This window comes from Gekko japonicus, unplaced genomic scaffold (assembly GCF_001447785.1).
Source record: "Gekko japonicus isolate JY-2015 unplaced genomic scaffold, Gekko_japonicus_V1.1 scaffold370, whole genome shotgun sequence".
Taxonomy (NCBI): Eukaryota; Metazoa; Chordata; class Lepidosauria; order Squamata; family Gekkonidae; genus Gekko; species Gekko japonicus.
Genome location: NW_015174285.1, coordinates 731189 through 752252, shown reverse-complemented (window position 1 = coordinate 752252; position 21064 = coordinate 731189). Strand labels below are relative to the sequence as shown.

General features: G+C 42.6%; 1 protein-coding gene across 1 annotated transcript in view; it reads right to left on the bottom strand.

The window, feature by feature from the left end:
- ANKS1A (ankyrin repeat and sterile alpha motif domain containing 1A) overlaps window positions 1-21064 on the bottom strand; it is a 184781-nt gene that overhangs the window by 73416 nt on the left and 90301 nt on the right. The window contains exons 15-16 of the mRNA XM_015423975.1: window positions 15385-15432; window positions 13787-13853 (exon numbers count right to left, since the gene is read on the bottom strand). Of these exons, the coding sequence (XP_015279461.1) occupies window positions 13787-13853; window positions 15385-15432 (115 nt within the window). The remainder of the gene's footprint in view (window positions 1-13786; window positions 13854-15384; window positions 15433-21064) is intronic.

Genomic DNA, 21064 nt, shown 5'->3' with positions numbered 1-21064 from the left:
GCATGGGCGCCCCCCCCCCCCTTCTCCCCCCGCCTCCCCCTTCTTCCTTCCTTTCTCTCTCTCTCCCCTCCCCACTTTCTCTCTCTCTCTCTCACTCTGTTTCCCCCCTCTTTCTTTCTCTCCCCTTCTTCCCTCCCTTCTTTCCTTCCTTCCATTCACTCTCTCTCTCTACCCTTCTTCCTTACTTCCTTGCTTTCATTCTTTCTCCCTTCCTTTCTTTCCAAATTACTATCATAACCCCCCACTCTGTCTCTGTCTCTCCCCTCTTTTCCTCTCTCCCTCCCTTCCTCTCTAACTCTGTCTCTCTCTCTCTACCTCCTCTTCTCCCTTCCTCCCAACCCTTCCTTCCTATCTAGGGTTCGTTGTCTAACGCCACAACGGGCTTTGCTTATTAGTTAATTCATAAGGTCATCATAAGTTGTAAGCAACCTGACAGCACTTAACTGTCTTCTGACAAATTAAGGCTGTATGTCCTGATCAGTATTTGGATAGGGAAGTTCACCTTTACTGCTGCTGTAGTTCAAGGGCAAAATTCTATACAGTTACATGCTTTTTTCCTTATGGAGAAATACAAGTGGTTTGGAAAATTTCAAAAGGTTATCAGAGATTTCGTTAACGTTGAAGTATTTCTGAAGGACAGAACAAGAAATTGATAAAACTATGTTCCAATCAGATTATTTACAAATAATGAGCAAGGATTAGTCAACCAGAGTCACTAATGTGTTAAGTGTTTGATACTACAGTCATTAATGCACAACACTCTTCTGGTGTACCCCATGTCTGTGAGCAACATGCGAATGCTGTAAGGTGACAACAGAAGAAATCGTTCAGCCTGATTAGATATGTACAAGAGAACTATGGCTCACAGAGCAAATTCAGTTAACAGAGGAATTCAGGATAAAGACATGGCTGAAGAGCAATTGCCACACATTTGTCATGTCACACATAGGACAGTGCCTCAGCTTTTTCTTTTAAGAAAATGAGTCTGAAGATGACTCATGTCCAAATTGCTAAAGAACAGGGAAGAAAGGGGATGTAGGTCAGTGGTACAGACCTTGCCATGCAGAAAGTCCCAGGTTCAATCCCCAGTATCTCCAGTTAAACGAACCAGGCAGTATGTGATGTGAAAGACCTCGGTCTGAGACCCTGGAGAGCCACTGCCAGTCTGAGTGGACAATATTGACTCTGCTGGACTAATGAGCTGATTTAGTATAAAGCAGTTTCATGTGTTCAAAGGGTAAGCTTAAAGCAGGGTTGCACAACAATTACATGGGTCAGAAGGGTCCTCAGCTGGAGTTAAGAGGGGCAACTGTGCACACACACAAATGCCCAGTATAATCAAGGACATATTTTAAATTTAAGCTGTTGGTAAAGCCAGGCACAACAGAGAAAAATTTGCTCCTCCTGAGGAGGGTTCAGAGACATTGTTCTAGCTCCTCTCTAGGAGTCTGGAAAGTTCTCTGCTGAGCCCAACCCTTGGAATTATATTTTATCCAGAAAGTTTATAGACTACCTCTCTAGGGAACCTGCCCAATACAGGCTACACACAGCAGAAAACGTTTTCCTGTTCCCTGGAAGTATTCCAAGTTGGCATTCTGTTCCTTCCTCAGGAACCGGGAGAGTTGTTTGCTGAGTCCATCCGCTGGGGATGCAGGCTGGGTGCAGCAGAGAAGGTTTTCCTACTCCAGGAAGAGTTCAGAGGCAGCACTACTCCTCTTCCCAGGAAACATTCTCTACTGCATACATCTTGAGACACTTGCTCATTGCAGCAGAGGCTTCCACACTCCAGGAAAGGGCTCAGAACATGGACATTCAACTCTCCATTGGTAGAACAGCTGTGAGAAGCATCAGTCCAACTCCTCTCTTCCCAGGGAAACTCCTTCCTGTCTTCCTGTTTGGGGAGAAATTTGTTTGCTGGGGGAGAGTCAGAGTACTGACTCCCAGCTGGGCAGGGGGTCCTCCAGACTGCATGCTGTGGAACCCAGGCTTACGGATTGTAGCTTTAGAAATTTCCCTTCAAAATTAGCTATAAAAAGAAACTAATTATGCAGGCTTGTAATCAAATCAGTTTCTATACAGAGAAACTAAATAACTAAGGCTATGAGAGCTCCAATAATATTTATTAAATACTATTTGTATACTGCACAAAGTTAGAAGAAGAGGAGATTGGATTTATACCCTGCCCTTCACTACCCAAGGGAGTCTCAGAGTGGCTTACAAACTCCTCTCTCTTCCCCTCCCCACAACAGACACCTTGTAAGGTAGGTGGGGCTGAGAGAAATCTGAGAGAAACTGTTCTTTTTCAAGAACAGCTGTGCCAGAACCATGGCTTGCCCAAGGTCATCCAGCAGGTGCAAGTGGAGGAGTGGGGAATCAAACCCGGTTCTCCCAGATTAGAGTCCACACACTTAACCACTACACCAAACTGGTTAGAAGGAAAGACTCAGATTTTTAAACATATAAACAAGTAACAGACCATGGAATAGGGAAGAACTGACAGAAAGCAAATAAGTAGCAGGCAAATGGGTCTTCCTCTTTTTTTAGTTAACTTACTACTTAGAAAGGATTTTTCTGCATTAACCAAATTATAGCAAAGTGATTGAAACATTTTACCAACTATAAAATCCATTTCCCCCCACTAGCCACACAACCCGGTGGGGTCATGACACAGTCCCTCAGGTATGTTGGACCCTGGCCATAAAGGGCTTTAAAGGTAAGAACCAGCACCTTGAAGTGAATCCGGTATGCTATCGGCAGCCAGTGTAATGCTTTCAGGGCCGGCAGGATGTGCTCCCTGCAGCTTCCAGATTTGTGACAAGGGCAGCCCCATGCAGAGAGTGTTACAGTAGTCTAATCTTGAGGTGACCATCGCATGGATCACTGCTGCTAAGTCTTTGCGTTCGAGGAAGGGAACCAACTGCCTAATCAGCTGAAGATGGTAAAAGGCCGACTTGGCAGTGGCTGCTACCTGGGCCTCCATTGTTAAGGAGGCATTCAGGAGCAATGCTCCCTCTAAGCTGTGGAGTCTTGTGAGCAAAAATTCTACTTTGTGAGCTCCTGGCATTCAAGTTGTGAGCGAGCAATTTGGCTACTGCATAGATTAGTTTGCTCTGGAGCCATCCTTCCTGAGCTAAGGCAAAAATGTGTGAGCCGGAGGCTAAAAAACTGTGAGCTAGCTCACACTAACTCAGCTTAGAGGGAACACTGTTCAGGAGCACTCCCAAACTCCTAACCTCTGGCGCTGGCACCATTCTTTCTAATGTGTCATGTATTCTTTCTAATGTGGCACTGATATGTAAATAATGATTGTAGGGGACCACACACTAGAGGGGTTTTCAAAAGTTTCTATAATTTTTTCCTGCCCTTATATCAGCCCAGATACTACTTGATCATTTGGCTATGTTATAGTTGACCTTGGATTCATCAGGAACGGGTTTCATACATAGTAAAGTTAGTCTTTCTTCAAAATGTCCACTATACATATGCCAGACATTTTTGTACAGCTTTTGTTGGTTTCTTTTAGTCTTTCTTAACAACTGGTTTTTAGCAAGAGGAATAGTAAAACTAATTTCAAGGTTAGCAACTTTAATATATTCTGTGAAGTGTGAACTAGGATTAATATCTCACAGCATAAAATACCAGGATGGTATAACTGAAAAGCCTTGACATAGCTGACCGCTATGGGCTTCAGCAATGATTCAGCAAAATTAGAACAGAAAAGTCTTTCAGATTAAACTTTCCTTTACAAATTTACAAAAATGCCAGCTAAGCATGAGTTGCACACACAATTAACATAAGCCTATGGGATAGGAAGAGGGACCGCGGTGGCTCAGAGGTTAAGACGCTGAGCTGCAGACCAGAAGGTCTGTAGTTCAGTAGTTCGAGACCCGAGTTCTGCGTGATGGAGTGAACTCCTGTCTCTGGCCCCAGCTCCTGCCAACCTAGCAGTTCGAAAGCAAGAAATTGCAAGTAGATAAATAGGTACCACTTCGGTGGGAAGGAAACAGCATTCCATGGACCTCGGCATTTAGTCATGCCGGCCACATGACCACGGAGAAGTCTTCAGACAGCGCTGGCTGTTCAGCTTGGAAATGGAGATGAGCACCACCCCCTAGAGTCAGATTCGACTAGCTTTTGAGCAACGGAAACCTTTACCTTTATCAGATAGGAAGTTCTCCTTGGCAAATTTGTCTCCCTCTAGGAGAACAGTGTTCATATGCCTATGTAGGAAAGAATAATAAATCCCAGTTTGGTGTAGTGGTTAAGAGCACGGACTCTAATCTGGGAGAACTGGGTTCGATTCCTCACTCCTGCACATGCAGCCAGCTGGGTGACCATGGGTCAGTCACAGTTCTCTCAGAGCTGTTCTCTCAAGAGCAGTTCTCTCAGAGCTCTCTCAGCCCCACCTACTTCACAGGGTGTCTGTTGTGGGCAGAGGAAGTGAAGGAGATTGTAAGCCACTCTGAGACTCCTTTGGGCGGTGAAGGATGGGGTATAAATCCAATCTCCTCTTCTTCTTAAAAAACCCCAGCTGCGAGGCCATACAACTGTGAAATCTACTCCAGAGTAATGTAAAACTCTGATCAAATGAAAACTCACTAACAGAATAAAAATATGATCACTGGAACAACATTTTGTATTGCTATCACTACCAATAGAGTCTGATATACAAACCACCCCCATGGTTGCACTTACCTGTCACTGATGCTCATTGAGTGTCTTTTGCACAGGCACACATGGGATTATGTCAGAACAGGCCTGCCACGGTGAAGTTTTCTACAAGCTTCTAGAATTCTACAGCTGAGTGCTCCCCATCCCTTGGGCATTACAGAGCTCAGGCTCTGTTCCCGTCCAAACGATCACATGATGAGGGGTGGGGGGAACACTATTACCTCAATCCTCTTTCTGCCACCATGGAGATTAATATTACTGAGTATGGCCCACAGTGGGGAAGGAGGAAAGGATGTGTGCCTGCACAGAAGACACTCGATGACCATCAGTTACAGGTAAGTGCAACCATGTTTTCATCTTCATGTCTTCTGTGCAGTCCCACATGGGAGACTAGCAAGATGGCTTACCATGGAGGTGGGTGTGGGCCAGTTAACAGAATAGTAACTGCAGCACTGCTTTCCCCACAGCCACATTCCTCCTGGAGTCCACAATGATGCAGTAGTGCTTAATGAATGTTGATGGTGAGGACGAAGTCACAGCTTTGCAGATCTCCGTGATGTTATTTATTTTTCGCATTTTTATCCTGCCTATCCTGTAAACGGGCTCAGGGCGGGTTGCAACATTTTAATAAGTACAATAAAATTTAAAACACATTAAAACATATAAAATCAGTAGTCATGCTTGCCGTAGGGAGAATCCGGCCCATTGATGTAACTGCGTATGGCCGGTTATCAGTAGGTGGGAGACTGCAACCTTGGGGGGGCGGGCATATGTGGACGCCCACTGCCTCAGCCAAAGCCCTGGCGGAACAGCTCCGTCTTGCAGACCCTGCGGAATTGCATAAGATCCCGCAGGGCCCTGATCTCAATAGGGAGCATGTTCCACCAGGTGGGGGCCAGGGCAGAAAAAGCCCTGGCCGAGGCTAGGCAGACATCATTTGGGCCAGGGATCACCAGGAGATGTTGACTCTCAGAGCGTATGTTGGTCCCAAGCCGTATAAGGCTTTAAAGGTATTTACCAACACCTTGAAGCAAATCTGGTACTCAACCGGCAACCAATGCAGCTGACAAAGCACATGCCGAACGTGGGCCCGCAAAGGCATTGACATCAGCAGGCGCACCGCCGCATTGTGTACCAGCTGTACTTACTGGATCAGCTTCAAGGGTAAGCCTGCATAGAGAGAGTTGCAGTAACCAAGCCTGGAAGTGACCATTCAATTCAATTCAAAACCTTTATTGGCATCGAGGAAGTGACCATTACATGGGTCACCGTAGCTAAGTCCTGGGGGGAGAGATAGGGCTTCAGTAACCTGATCTGCCTAAGATGGAAAAATGCAGATCTGGCGACTGCAGCAACTTGGGCCTCCACAGATAAGGGGGTATCCAGTGTTACTCCCAGGCTCCTCACTGAGTGGGCCGACACCAGAGGTGTCCCTTCCAGTGTGAGAAGCCTGGTACCCACCTCCTAATTCCCATGACCCAGGTACAGGACCTCTGTCTTCGATGGATTTAACTTCAATCGACTCTGCCGCAACCATCCAGTCACAGCATCCAAAGCCTCAGTCAAATTTCCAGGAACGATGATCGTCCATTAACAGATAAAGCTAAGTGTCATCAGCATACTGATGGCAACCCAGCCCATAACTCCGGACTAACTGGGTGAGAGGGTGCATATAGATGTTAAATAGCATTGGCGAGAGGATCTTGCTACATTCTAGTGGGTACTGCGGGGAGAGCCTCTCGCCCAGCACCACCCTCTGTCCCCGACCATGGAGTGGCTCAGAAGGGGGCAAAGGAGGCTTGAGCTCTGGTTGCGTGCATCTTCAGGGGAAATTGGCATTCTAAGCAAGCTGCATCGTAAGAAACTTTTATGACAGCCGTTACCCATCTAGAAAGATTGTGTGCAGAGACTGATTTTCCCTTGATTGGTTCAGCAAAAGCGAGGAAAAGATTTTTGTCTTTACAGAAAGACAATGTACAATCCAAATAAAACAATAATGTCATCCTCACATCTAGTGTATGCATTGCTTGGTCAGCTGGAGATTGAGGGTTAGAAAAGAACACCGGTAGAACTATGTCCTAAGACAAGTGGAATTGAGAGACTACCTTTGGAGTGAATTCAATGCTGGATCTCAAGACAACCTTGTCCATGTGGAATCTAAGGAAAGGGGCATCATATTTCAATCTTCTGAGGTCGCCGACCCTGTGTGCCAACATAATGACGACTAGGAAAGCTGTTTTATAGGATAGGGAAGAAAGTTCACATGAAGCCATCTGTTCAAACAGTTTATTAACTGGGAGAGTACAAGAGATAAGCTCCACTGAGGGACAAGCATTTTACAGGTGGGTATAAATTAAACAAACCTTTCATAAACCTTTTTGATAGTATGCTCAAAAACACAGATTTAGAATCCACACCTAAATGGAACACAGATATAGCTGCCAAATGAACTTTAATAGAGGAGGCAGATAGTCCGGCATCTAGTAATGAAAGGAGGTATTCAAACACCTCTGCCAAGGGGCAGGATTGAATTTTTCTGTCTTTTGCCCAGACTGTGAAATGGTCCCACTTAGATTTGTAAGGCTTCCATGTAGCCGGCTTACAGGATGAAAGTAAAACCTCGGCTACTCTGTTAGAGCAGTGTTCTACAGATAAATGTGCCATGTGTGTAGGTGTAGCATTTCTAAGTTCTGGTGTCATAGATGCCCTATGAAAATGATGTCTTGGACTACAGGTAGGGGAATGACTCAGCCTCTGGAGAGATCCTGCAACGAGTAGGAGCCATGGGAACCATGACCGTCTTTGGCCAAAGTGGAGCTATGAGAATGCATGTAATTCTGTCTAACCTGAGTTTAATTATCACTTTTTGAAGAAGTGGGAAAGATGGGAAGGCACAGTATAGGGTGAGAGACCAGTGCAGGGGGAATGTATCCCCTAATGACTGGTCGGTTGTGGCGACCCTGGAGCAAAAGATCTGGCACTTTGTGCTGATCTCTGAAGTGAATAGGTCTATAGTGGGGTAACCCCAAGTTTGAAAAATTGGGTGGAGAATGATATTGCACATGCATAGAACACTCATGGGTGGAGCTGGGGCCTCTGCTGAGGAGATCCGCTAAGGTACTGTCCTGCCCTAGCACATATATGGCCATGATATGTATCCTGTTTTGGATGGCTTGCTCCTAAAGGAGGGAAACCTCTCTACACAATCTCAGGGAGCCTATCCCCCCCATTGTTTGTTGATGTAAAATTTAATGGCCATGTTGTCCGTGGACAGTAGGAGTGTCCTCTTGTAGACTGTTTCTGAAAGAGAAGGGCATATCTAACTGCTCTAATCTCTAACACGCTTTTATGGAATTTCACTTCAGCTGTACTCCAATGCCCATTAATAGAGATGGTATCACAATGACCTCCTCATCCCTGTAAGGAGGCATCTGCATATGGATGGAGGTCAGGATGAAAAGGAGATAAAGATACACCTTTTCGAAGGCTGTCATCTAGAGACCACCAGGACAAGGAGTGAATGATCACTCTAGGAATGGAGATTTTCTTCCATTGTGGGTCTGTTCCCATTCTAAAGTGTCTCAGGAACCAATTTTGCAGAGGGAGCATGTGAAGTCTCGCATGTTAGATCATTGCTATGGTGGAGGACATTAACCCCAAAAGTTTCTGGATACATAATGCTTTTTGGAAACATGCATTAGAAAAGGTGGAAACCCTAAGTACTGGGAGATAAGCCGGTGGGAGACTGAATTGAGTCTCATTCCTATGAACTTATTTCCTGAGTGGGTGTCAGAGTGGACTTTTTAAAATTTATGAGAACCCCTAACCACTCCAGTTAAATCAAGGAGGGCAAACCAGCACTCTTTTATGAAAGGAAATATGTCTTCCAGAGTCAGCATACGGAAATTATGGATGTGGAAATACTGGTTAAGTTGTCAGAGGTCTAGGATGGGCCTCATGCCTCCACCTTTCTTTTTTACCAGAAAATAATTTGATTTGAAGCCATCATCTTGTTTCCAGGTGGGAACTATTCAAATTGCACCTTTATGCAGGAGCCGTTGAACCTCCTGTTGCAGAAGTACATCATGAGGGCATGAAATGGATCCACAACTGGTACAAGAAGGTTCAGATTTAAATTCCAAAAAACCCCAAACTTTATTATTTTTAAAACCCAAACTTCATCTGTAATAATAGACCAACGTTGTTCAAATAAGGCAAGTCTAGCTGAAAATTGAGACACGGCTAGTCATGCTGGGCCCTTCCTTTGAACGAAGGGCCTTTGGGGGGAATGTCCCTGATGCCCTCTCTGTCTAGACTGCTGTTTTCTAGACTGATGATGCGACCTGTATTGGGTGCGGTATTGTTGGTTGCTGGAGGGTTGAAATCTATACCCTTTCCCAAAAGGAGTTTGTTGGGTATGCCGGGGAAAATACCTGGGCTTAAAGGTTGTTGTTTGTTGAGCAGTTATACCCAAGGATCTTGTTGTGAATCTATTTTTACGAACTTTCTCCAGGACCCAGTCAGTTTGCTCGCTGAATAGTGTCTTCCCTCCAAGGGGGGGGGGGATTCCACTCAAGCCCTGGTGTCTGGAGGAAAAGTGGAAGCCTGTAGCCAATAGTGTCTTCTAATAACAATAGCTGAGGCCATGGGTCTACTAAGGGCATCTGCTAAGCATCTTGAAGCACTGAGTTCCTGCTTAGCAAGCTTTAGACTTTCTGATTGGATGGTCTTAGCATGATCTTTCTTGTCTTCTGGAAGGGATTCCATATACTGGGTCATTTGACCCCAAAGGTGGGTCTAGTAGTGGGCTATAATAGCTTTAAAATTGACTATAAGGCACCCCAAGGCCCCAGAGGTATACGGCTTATACCCTAAAGTATCTAATTTGTGTCCCTCTTTGTTGTGAGAGGAGGATGAATTCCACCTAGATGTTTAGAGGGAAGGACCTCTGTGACTATAGAATTAGGAGGTGGTTTAGGGTTGCCTGGCCTGTAGGGGGTCTCCCAACGTCCTTCCAGGAGACTGGAAGTGATGTTGGCCACTTTCGAGCCTACTTTCAGTCAGGGGTGACACTTTGTTTTTTGGGCTTCAAACCACAGAGTTTTGCCCCAAAACCAGAGCGTCATCCCCAACCGGAAGTAGACCCAAAACCAGAAGTAGGCCCGAAAAGGTCAGTTGGGGGCGGGATTTCACCTCCGTGGCCAGCTTGCTGGTGGCAGGCAAGAGCCTACAACAGCGGGGGTTCCCTTGCTCCCATGGGGGGGGGCTGGCAACCTTAGGGGGGATGATAATAGAGGAATTCAGAACCCTCCTCCTTGATCATAAATTTTTCACTTTCTTGGTGGAAGGAAGATGGTTTAGCCCAGACATTGTTCGTAATGTCCCGGATCTCCATCACCATAGGTATAGCTATGGGCCCTGGGTCTGTGGAATATAGAATGTCCATAAAGGGTTTAGGAGGAGTACATTCAATATGTAAGTTTTTCACCATTCCAAATAACTGCTTGGAGTAAAACATATAGATAACAAGCTGGAGTGGATTGGTCTCGCTCCTACGGTGCTTAATAATTTAAATTATCAAGAAGCGCTAAATCTGATGAGATTGAGGGTGACAAACATTGACCGACTCAGCACTTCAATTCGTGCTAGGCGAGTATGCTCCAACTCTGCCTTAGGGATTGTTCCACCTAAGAAAACTCCCTCATATATGAGCTTCCTTACATCCCCCAGATCTAGATATGTCTTCACGCTTGCTAGGTTGAATGTTTTTCCAACTGCAGAGTTAAGTGGCCGTTTTGCTAAAATACAGTACTCAAATAGATTGTGTGATTGTGGATCAGGTGCAATAGAGACCTTAGGTCATCTTATGTTATTTTGCCACCAATGGATTGACCCCAGATCCTGCTGGATTACTCCTATTTTACAAAGATATCACCTCCCTATGGAACCCTGGGTGATAACCATACTATTAGCTGATGAGGACCCTGAAACGACTCGCTTGGTGGCAAAATATCTTTCGATAGTGCTATTTTTAAAGTGGCTTTGAAATGTTATAAGTACCTTTTGTATACAATTTTAAAATTTTAAAACTAATTTCCATAATATGGGATTTTATAGAATTCATTGAAGTTTATAAAATGTGCTCTGATATTACTGATCTAGAGCATGTTTACTAGCTTTTATTGTAAAGACGTTCTGTCTAAATTTCTTGTAATTATATGTAATGCATTTTATAGTTGCTGTTTGCATGTTTGGCTTAAGACCTCGGGTCAATGAACCTAATAAATGAAATGGAGTAAAGTTTAAGATCTTCAGTAGGGGACACCTCTGTGGGATCCCCAACACTCTTGTCTGGTGATGGCATGAAGTTGGTTCTGATTTGGAGTCAGAAAGATGCTCTGTCAAAGTCTCTGGGTTTTTAGAAGGCTGAGTAGATTCATAAATGGAACAGTTGCTTTCTGAGGATTGAGATCTTCTAGATGACCAGGGACATCGAGGAGGTGTTTGACTTCGACTGCTAGGAGCCGGGTCCCATTGGTACCATATGGCCCGTTTGATATGGATAGTCCCAATTAGGTGTCTGGGACTTGGAGACCTCAGGTTGTGAAGAATGCTTCATCAAAGCTATCTTTGGAGTTGAAGGAATGAGTTCAACAACATCATCTGAGGACCCGCTCTCTCTCGACATCAGGGATGGAGGCGGTGTGTGTGGTTGTCAAAACGGGGTTGCACTTGCACTTGAAGAGCTGTGTTGGCATTGAGAATGAGGGCTTCGATGCTGAAGCAACCTCAATTGACAATCCAGGAGAGTCAGACTGTCAACTTTGGGTTGACAATGATGAGCAGCACCAGGATGGATCTGATTGGCATCATGGTGAAGTCGACTCCATGCATCACACCAACTCCATAATTCTGACCAGGTCTCAGAGTCTATATTGTTGTGGTTTTATTTAAATTTTGTGTTTTAGTTGTTATACATATTCTGTGTAAGCCGTCCTGAGCCTCCCTTGGCAGGGAGGGCGGGATACAAATTAAACTAACAACAAACAAATAAAGTACCTTGGGAGTGGCAGTCATAAATGAGTTCTTGGATTTTTTTTCTTCGCCTTTTTAACCAGTTCGGGATTTGGTCTGATGTCTCCAGTTGGGACCTTGTTTTTTCTATAGGGGCTGACACTACCAAAGAAGTCCTGGCCTGTTTTCGAGGGGAATCCGTGGATTTTGGAACTTCAAGAGATTGCTTCCACAGTGTGGCTTTCAACTGCAAGACACGTTCTTGTTGAGCTTTGGGGGTGAGAAGACCACATGCTCTACATGAAGAGGTGTTATAGTCTTCCCCCAAGCATATAAAACACTGAGTATGCTCATCATGCTGTGCCATTTTAGTGCCACAACAGTGGCATTTCTTGAAAAAAGCCATCCCTGTTTGTTCAAGTGAGGAATTGAAAGAATTCTGTAGGAAGAAAACCTACTATTTGTTAATCTCCTGAGGTAAATCTCCTGAAGTAAGTAAGAAGGCTGTAGAATGTCCTTTCTCTATGGCAGCAGGAAAAACACTGAGGGAAGAGTGCTCTCCCCACCCCTCGTCATGTGATCATTTGTGCTGAGGGGAGGGGAAGCACTCAGCTGTAGAATTCTAGAAGCTTGTAGAATTTCTGAATTATAGTCCCTTGGAACATATGAAGCAGTCTTATCCAGAATCCAGTACTTGATTCATCTAACTCTGTACCATCTGATTGACAGCACATCTCCACATCTCACAACATGGGCTACCTGATATCCTTAACCAAAGATACCAAGGATTGAACCTGGAACTTTCCACATGCTGGGCATTTGCTCTTTCGCTAAATTTCAACCCCTCAAGCCTGAAAAAAGCAGTAAAGCTTAAACATCTGGTTATTTACTTAAAACAAGAAATTTTCGACTGCACCTTTGAATATTTCCCCTTTGGTTCGCTGTAGATTAGTGTTGCTCTTTTGTTCTTGGCATGTGTTAAATAATGCAATACTAAACAATAAGATTTTACCAAAGCTGAATTTCTGAAAAGACTTATCTCCTTTTACTCCTTGTGTTAGGATGTACTGCTGCAAATCTTAGCATGGAATATATTTCTCTTAGGCTGGACACCCCTTGAAATGAAGTTGCATAAAAAAGCAGCTCTACATAATACTATAGAAATCTACTCTATGGTTTCCCGCTCTTATTACATTCCCATCCACTCAAAATGATTCAGCATTTGGATCAGCCAATTTTAGTGCACAAGTTAGACATCTTTCTGTGATCTACATCAATGTATGATTTGCTACTGTGAAAGGCTTTTTCTAATGATTTAGATTACCACTTTCAAGACCTCCTATAAATTAATACTTGAAGCTACTAAAAAAAGAATTAGTCATGCAGTCGTATCAGTCACTAACAGAACAGAGTCACTAACAGAAAGTGAGAATCTCAACCAAGGTTGGGGGAAGTACTGAGACAAGGAATAGAGCAAATAATCTTAAGATGCATTTCCATCACTGGCAAGCATGACAAGAAGTCAGGTACATGTAAGGGGAATGCAAACAGGGAGGAAGGTAAACAGCAAACAAATACGTAAGGCAAGACACTTTTAGGTCAACCCTAAGCCTTGCTGCATTTCTCTTTGCTTTCCCACTTTGCCAAGCCTAATAGTAATTAATTTCAGTTGTGTTTAGCACTTAGCTCCTTTGGAGTACTAAGTAAGTAATATGTAAAACAAGTCCAAATAGATAGTAAAAAGAGAGAACAACATACGATGTATGCAGCGTGTGTGCAGAATTTTTCTGTTAGCTGCTTATGCCAAATAATGGAGCACAACTCAATAATTATTTAAGAGAGGGTCAATTAGGTTATATCCCCATGAACGTAGGAACTGCAGAACAGCTAGTTGCCGTCCTTTACCCAAGCCCCTCCCACTTGGACAGTTCTAAATAGCACAGCTTCAAACAGCAACTTGAAAAATTCAAGGGCTCAATATCTCCTTAATATGGATCCGGCTTTTCACACTTCTTTTATTTGGTCTTCTGAACATAAATACAGGTTGAGAAGGCTGTCCATCAAAGTAGAACACACACCCATCAGTAGTTCAGTATGGTACCTGAAATCCTCTGCTGCTCTTGAGAAAAGTCAATGCCTTCACCAATGGAGCTCATGATTTTCTCAATCTGAAAGACAAGAAATGTTAGTAAGATAGAGTCATAAAACTAAGAGACCCTGTCAGAGGGTGTCTACCCATAAAACTGCAGAAATTCAAGAGATATATCATGATGATACAGAAAGAATGAATTCATGGTTACTATCACAGAAAGGTTTTACAGAAATCCATTCCTAGCTTACTACCTAGGAAGCAACTGGGGAAGCAATATTTTCCCCACACTTGAGAAAAATTTAAAGCTTTCATGTTTGTTTATGTGAATGGGAGAACCTTGCATGGGGCCCTTTCATACTTTTTATCTTAAAATAGGCAAACCCCTTTTCCTGTAAACAATGTGCTACTAAAGTTAAAAAGAACTTTAATGGCACAACCTGGTGCTATGCTGTATCTAAAGAAAGTCTGAAAAAGCAAAGGCATTGGCACAAGGATGTAAGACAAATGCAAAAGCAGAAGCATCTGAATAGTGTTTCAACAGCCAGAGAGAAAACCACTCAACCCAGACGAAGTTGTACAGTCATCTAGAAGCTCCTAATTACTTAAAATTCAAAGAAATGCAACAACTGCAGGGAATTTATTTATATCAGACACATTCTGAAATTTTAAAAGCCTCAAAGCCTATCAGAAAGTATACCAATGAGATTTCTTGAGTGCCATGAGAAAAAAAGGACTTCTACCTACAGAGATAGAAATTCTGCTACTTCTGGTGTGCTACTGTAAAGAAAACAAGGAGGAGTCCAACTAAGTCAGTTTGCATGCTCACAATATTAGAAGTTAGAGCACAGAGTAGAAGGACAAGGTTTGCACCTGCCATCACTTGGTTGGTATAATGCAAAAACTAGACACAAAAAATATGCATTTCTCTCCACAATGTTCAGCTGAACTGCTTTGACTCAGATTTTATTAAGCTATCAAGGTTTAGAAAATGCCGCTTCATTGCACTAGAGAAAGAGGACTTATTTCTTCAGAAGTCTTATAGTGCCAAAATAAAAACTAGTTTATAAAAAAGAAGACTGAAGATTCATGTCCTTGACAAATATCAAATTAATGCAGAATTGCTTAACATGGAGTGCAATATTATGTGCTACATAGTCTAGGAAAAACTACTGCTAACTGGATATTTCAGCATTAAACAAGCAGTATGTGTTTTAAACAGCTTCTCAAAGCTCTAACAGACCTTTCAGTTTTTAAATTATGTTCTTGGCTCAAGCTATATCTGAACAATTTGCAGTATTCTGCATCTTCTCAGTCTGGGTTTTAAAGAAATGGTGGCATTATGTTTCTGATCCAAAATCTAGATGGCCAAATGAAAGATCACCTGCAAGCAAAAGTTAGCATTTTTGTCTGAACCATTTGAATAAAAATGTTTAATACACAAAGTTTTCCACATATCTAAACATCTCATACAGGGCCAAGTCAACATTTTCCCATAACCAACACACACACAAAGCAAATACTAAGAAAGCAAAACACAACTGCACAGCTAAGCAACCTCAACAATCAAACTGCTTCCCAGCAGAGGCAAAGCTTTGCAGGATTCTTACATTGGAGAAAGACTGAACTTCGGAGACTTCAGGCACTTTGGGTTGAAACTGCTGGGAAAGAGCAAAACATGGTTTCTGAGGGCAATTCAATCCATTAATTTAAATACAATTTGTCAGGGAGAATGGATGCACCAAAAAGGTGTCTTCCAGCATTTGACGCATAACAAAAGCCAAGAGAAAAACTATCTTGTCTTTTAAAGTCACCCAACAGCAAGAGCTTTTGGTTCTTTATGAACCAGACTGATACCAAGCAACATTTTCATAAGATACAGTTCTTGTCTGAATAGCCTCGTTTAACTCACAAGCTTGGGGTTCATCAGCAGTCAAAAGTAAAAAAATACCTATTTTCTGGGGTCAACGGCGACAATCCCCTTTTCCTAATTTACTATTGTGTTTATGGCATCCACACCTTCCACAAGTACTTCAAAGCTGCCACTCAGATAAACAGTCACTGCAGTCTGAAAGGCTGCAAAAGTTATAGATGTGAAAGACCTGTATAATCATAAGACTTTGGTATCCAAAAGTGTTTTTTACAGCAGAATTTCCTCCTCGAAAATGTGTCAAAATAAGCAGCCCATTTTGATAGTACCAATATGTTTTACTGTTCCACATCCCCAGCCACAAATCCAATTACATTCATCCAACATGAAAGCTCTGCAGCATTTAAACCTAATGGAATTCATCCATTTTGAACAGAAGTGCTCCTCCCTCAGTTGAAATGTGGACACCTGCCAAAAGGCTGCTTCAGCATGTACTAACTAAAGCAGCTTGACACTCTCTTAGATGGAACATAAACAGAACTGCCATGTCTGATAATATCTTTTGCTTTGTCAGTCCCACTTCATGCATAAAACTCTGCCACACAGAATGCCTCCAGGGATACTACAAGGCAACCCACCTTATTCCACTGCTTTGTCTTTGTTAATTTGTTTCAAGAGGACTGTTTAGGTTAAGAATGGACCCTGAACTTCAAACGAAGGAAGTGTGCTGGGATGCTTTTTGTAGCAAGTTTTGATTAAAGGGTTAAGACAACAAACTTCCCTTTACTGTACCTTCACTATTCTAGTTAGACTGAAAACTGACACAACAGCACACATTCATCACCCATTTATTTACTTGAATTCTCTGGAACTTCCCTTGCAGCACTTTTCCCACAAAGGAATCCTCCAACCTAACCCCTCCCCCCGCCTTGAGTATAAAAAGCAATGGCAGATTGGCATAAGAACTACTTAAGGAAAGCGGCTTTTGTCTGTATTTTGCTTTAAACAGTTCTCATGCCAAACTCTGAAATTGCTTCTTTTAAAACTCAGTGGAAGAACCAAGAAATACACCTCTGAAACACTGGCCACAGACCACCCTATTAACTGTCATTTGCATAGCTTGAAGGTTCTGCAGGTATGTCTCACATTCCTTTGAGCCTGTCTTCATCTCACAAGAACCTTGCTTTTAGCTGTAAATGCTGGATCCTGCACCATACATCAAATTTGCAGAAGATTATGATTGAAAACATTATTTTATGCTGTGATTTTAATGCAAGAATAGGCTTGGGGGATATTGATGCTAAAGCAGGTTTGAACGTACAGATTGCAACACATGCCCACTTTCTTAACTGCTCAGTGAAAGGTACAATTATAAATAAGTTTGGTTTAAAGTTTTTGGAACTTCTCTCATTGCTTAATTTACATGTTCTCCATGGTGTCTTTTTTGATGTGTCTAGAGGGTCCTTCACCTTCCTTTCCACTTGTAGGGCCAGTACCATAGATTATATAGCCATTTCTGCTTCTTTAATGAATTCTGTGGCCAAGTTTAAGGTTGTGGACTCTTCCTTGAGTGACCATTGTCCACAACGGCTGATACTTAACATCAATCCCAAGACTTTACTAATTTCAGACCAGGGTTTTGCTGAAGGCATTACACCTAGCCTTAGGAGACTTAGATGGTCTGAACATTTATATAATGTACTAGCCCAAGTCCTCAAAAGCCCAGAACTGACTGCATTGCGATCTGCTCTATTACATCAAGGTACTGATGCCATAAAGATTTTTGCTGAAATCAATGCACAACTTAAGCCATACTTTATAAACAATAGGCCCATAACACCCTCTTCAGCTGTAAAGAATTGATGGTATGACCTCGAGTGTAAAGAGCTTAAGAAGGTGTTAGTTCACACCATGAGACAAACTAGACGTTAACACAGATGGGGCATTATTGTCCCGCCTTTTACAATTAAGATCTCAATACAAAAACCTAATTAAGCAGAAGAAAATGAACTATGCTAAACTACTCTGGAATGAGTTGGAATGGGCGGTCATTGAAAAGAATGATTCTCGTTTCTGGCCCTCTTTGCCAGTCTGATTCATGCATATCAGGCAAAGAATGGTTTACATACTTTAGCTCTGTCTTTGGATAAAGGTTCCCTTGTTCGAAAGCCAGTCGAATCCGACTCTAGGGTTGCGGTGCTCATCTCCGTCTCAAAGCCGAAGAGCCAGCGCTGTCCGAAGACGTTTCCGTGGTCATGTGGCCGGCATGACTAAACACCAAGGCGCACGGAACGCTGTTACCTTCCCACCAAAGTGGTACCTATTTATCTACTTGCAATTTCTTGCTTTCGAACTGCTAGGTTGGCAGGAGCTGGAACTAGAGATGGGAGCTCACCCCATCATGCGGCATCCGGGTCTTGAACTGCTGAACTACTGTCCTTCCATAGCCTGCAGTTCAGCGTCTTAACCACTTGAGCCACCGCAGCTCCATCTGTCTTTGGATACCAATCTTCTATTTCTTCTACTGATGTAGCCAGTCTCCCCAAGTGGGACCCTGTCTCAGAATCTGAGATTAGAAACTTAATAGCCTCTTTAACCTCTGGTAAAACACCCGGGGAAGATTTGATTCCCCCAGATGCATACAACGCTTTCCCTGACTGGTGGTTCCCTGTGCTGCCTAGAATTTTTCCCCAAATCAATGACACAGGTTTGATACCTGCTGGATGGAAATTAAGTATTATCATCCCTTTACATAAAAAGGGACCAAATCTGCCCCACAAAATTACAGACCAATCAGTTTGCTTGATACAGCAGCTAAGCTATATGGCAAATACCTGCTGACTAAACTTGGAAGACTGGGTAATTGAGAATCAAATTATCCACCCCATCCAAGCAGGTTTTAGGAAAGGATTAAGCACCATTGATCACTGCCTAACACTCCACCAATTGGCTTTCTCAAGTATTCAAGGCCCATTGAAGGCTCTACATGTAGCCTTTGTTGACCTGGCCGCTGCTTTTGATTCGATCGACAGGACCGACTGTGGTCAAAGCTCACAGACCTGAACATTGATAATCATTTGTTATTCTTGCTTAAAGAGCTACATAAAGAAGAAGAAGAAGAAGAAGAAGAAGAGATTGGATTTATACCCCGCCCTTCACTACCCAGAGGCGTCTCAGAGCAGATTACAAACTCCTTTCCCTTCCCCTCCCCACAACAGACACCCTGTGAGGTAGGTGGGGCTGTGAGAGCTCTGACAGAAACTGCTCTTTTCAAGGACAGCTCTGGCAGAACTATGGCTTGCCCAAGGTCATCCAGCAGCTGCAAGTGGAGGAGTGGGGAATCAAACCCGGTTCTCCCAGATTAAAGGGTAAAGATACCCATGCACAAGTCAGAGTAGGAACCTCTGCCCCCCTAACTGACAGAATTCCAATTTGGAAGGGTGTGAAGCAGGGCTGCATGTTGGCCCCCTTACTATTTCATATTTACATCAACAACATAGTTGGGAAACTTTTAAGACCTCACTTTACTCCCCCTTCATTGAGCCATCAAATTTTTTTTCAATCCTGTTATATGCTGATGACATGGTTTTAATTAATGGTCTTAATTTCTCTCATGAAAATTGGTCTGAAGAGGCTACTGCTGCACCAACTAGGGACCTATTGTAAAGAAGAAGCTCTCACTATTCAATTTGATAACACTAAGGTCATGGTTTTTAGGAACAGGGCAAAGATCTCCTATTGGAGTATTCTTGGAAATCCAATTAAACAATACAATTCATTTAAATACCTTGGCATTACTTTTAGAGAGACTCTAAACTGGTCCGCCCATGTTGCAGCAGTCAAATCGTCAGCACCAAGACTGGTCTGGTCTATCCTGAGTTTTTACTACTCCAAGGGAGGTCACCTTATAGACCGTGTTCTGAAACTATACAAGAGTAAGCATATACCCCATCTCTTGTATGGAGTCAAAGTATGAGGATGGAATGACACCGTCTTGGCCAGCCTTGAAGTAGTCCAGAAGCATTTTAAAGGCACATTTAGCTCTCCCTAAGGGGTCTCCAGCTGTTCTGATGAGAGCTGAAACTGGTATCCCTTCTCTTAAGGATTGGGCACACCTTATAATTATTAGATACTGGAAAAGAATGGAAAACTCACAAACTAACTCCCTCAGTCACCAATCCTTTAACCTGCTGTTAGCCAAAGATTTGCCACGCCATGATTTTCTTAACAACAATCGTTCAAGATACTCCATCCTCGATGATCTTTTAGGAACATCAATTGATAAATCTCAACTTAGAAACTGGATTTATGATATTGATGCTCAGCTAGAATGCTCTTTGATATTAAAATGAAAAGCAGCACCATGGTACAAACTGATTAAATCAGACCATTCTAGAACTCCATATCTAGTCAACATCTCCAAATACGTACTGAGAACGTCCTTTACTTCCCTAGTTTCAATAAATGCCAATGGCAATTTTGAAGGGCTGCTTTAATCAAACTCCATTGGCCCATCATCTATGTATTTGTGGTACCCATGTACTCGAGGACTTACCTCATTATATCCTCTTTTGCCCACGGTACTCCAGTCCAAGGGCTAAATTTTTAGCAGGTATTTTATCAGGTCTTAGTGTATACCAGCTGAGGATCAAATTTCATTTTTGTTACCTGACATTGATGCATATGTTTCTTGTAAAGCTTCATTATTTGCCCTTGCTGCAAAGAATATACATTCCAAGGTGGCAACGTGAAGGGGGATTATCTAGGTTACTGTATTAAATTAGTCACATTTTGTTACTGACTTTTGGTACATTTGTATATTCTGATATTAGCCTATACCTTGTTCATAATCTGTATTTTTATTGCTGAGAGTTTTGTAGCCTTGTAACGGCCAATGGCTAATTACAATAAATTGAATTGAAGATTATGATACACATACTTCTTGTTCTGGTTTGCATAGCGCAGAACTTCACAAATTTTCTTTGGCACTAGAAGCTAGCCCCAAAATTTAGGTCCAAAACTCATTTCAATTTTCAGGGTTTCATACTTTAATGACCAAAATTTCTAATTATTGCTACCACAAAAACTAATTCTAACTTCTTCAGTTTCTCATAATTTTATTAAAACTATAATAAAAGTGTTGCAGTATATAACCACAACAAAAAAGATAACCCTCTAACCCCAGCCTAACTTCTCCGCAATTTCTCATAAATCCATTATTGCTTTAAAAAGCTCTATTTAATTTAATATTGGAGATGGTATAAAAACAACTGGTTAAGTAATGAATTCATCCAATACCACTAAATGGTGTACAATTGCTGACATATAAAAAAGCAATTACAAGAATCTTGTATGCATTTATTTTGCAACAAAACATTCTGATGTGAAAATATGAGCATTAGGTTGGATCCTGCCAACTT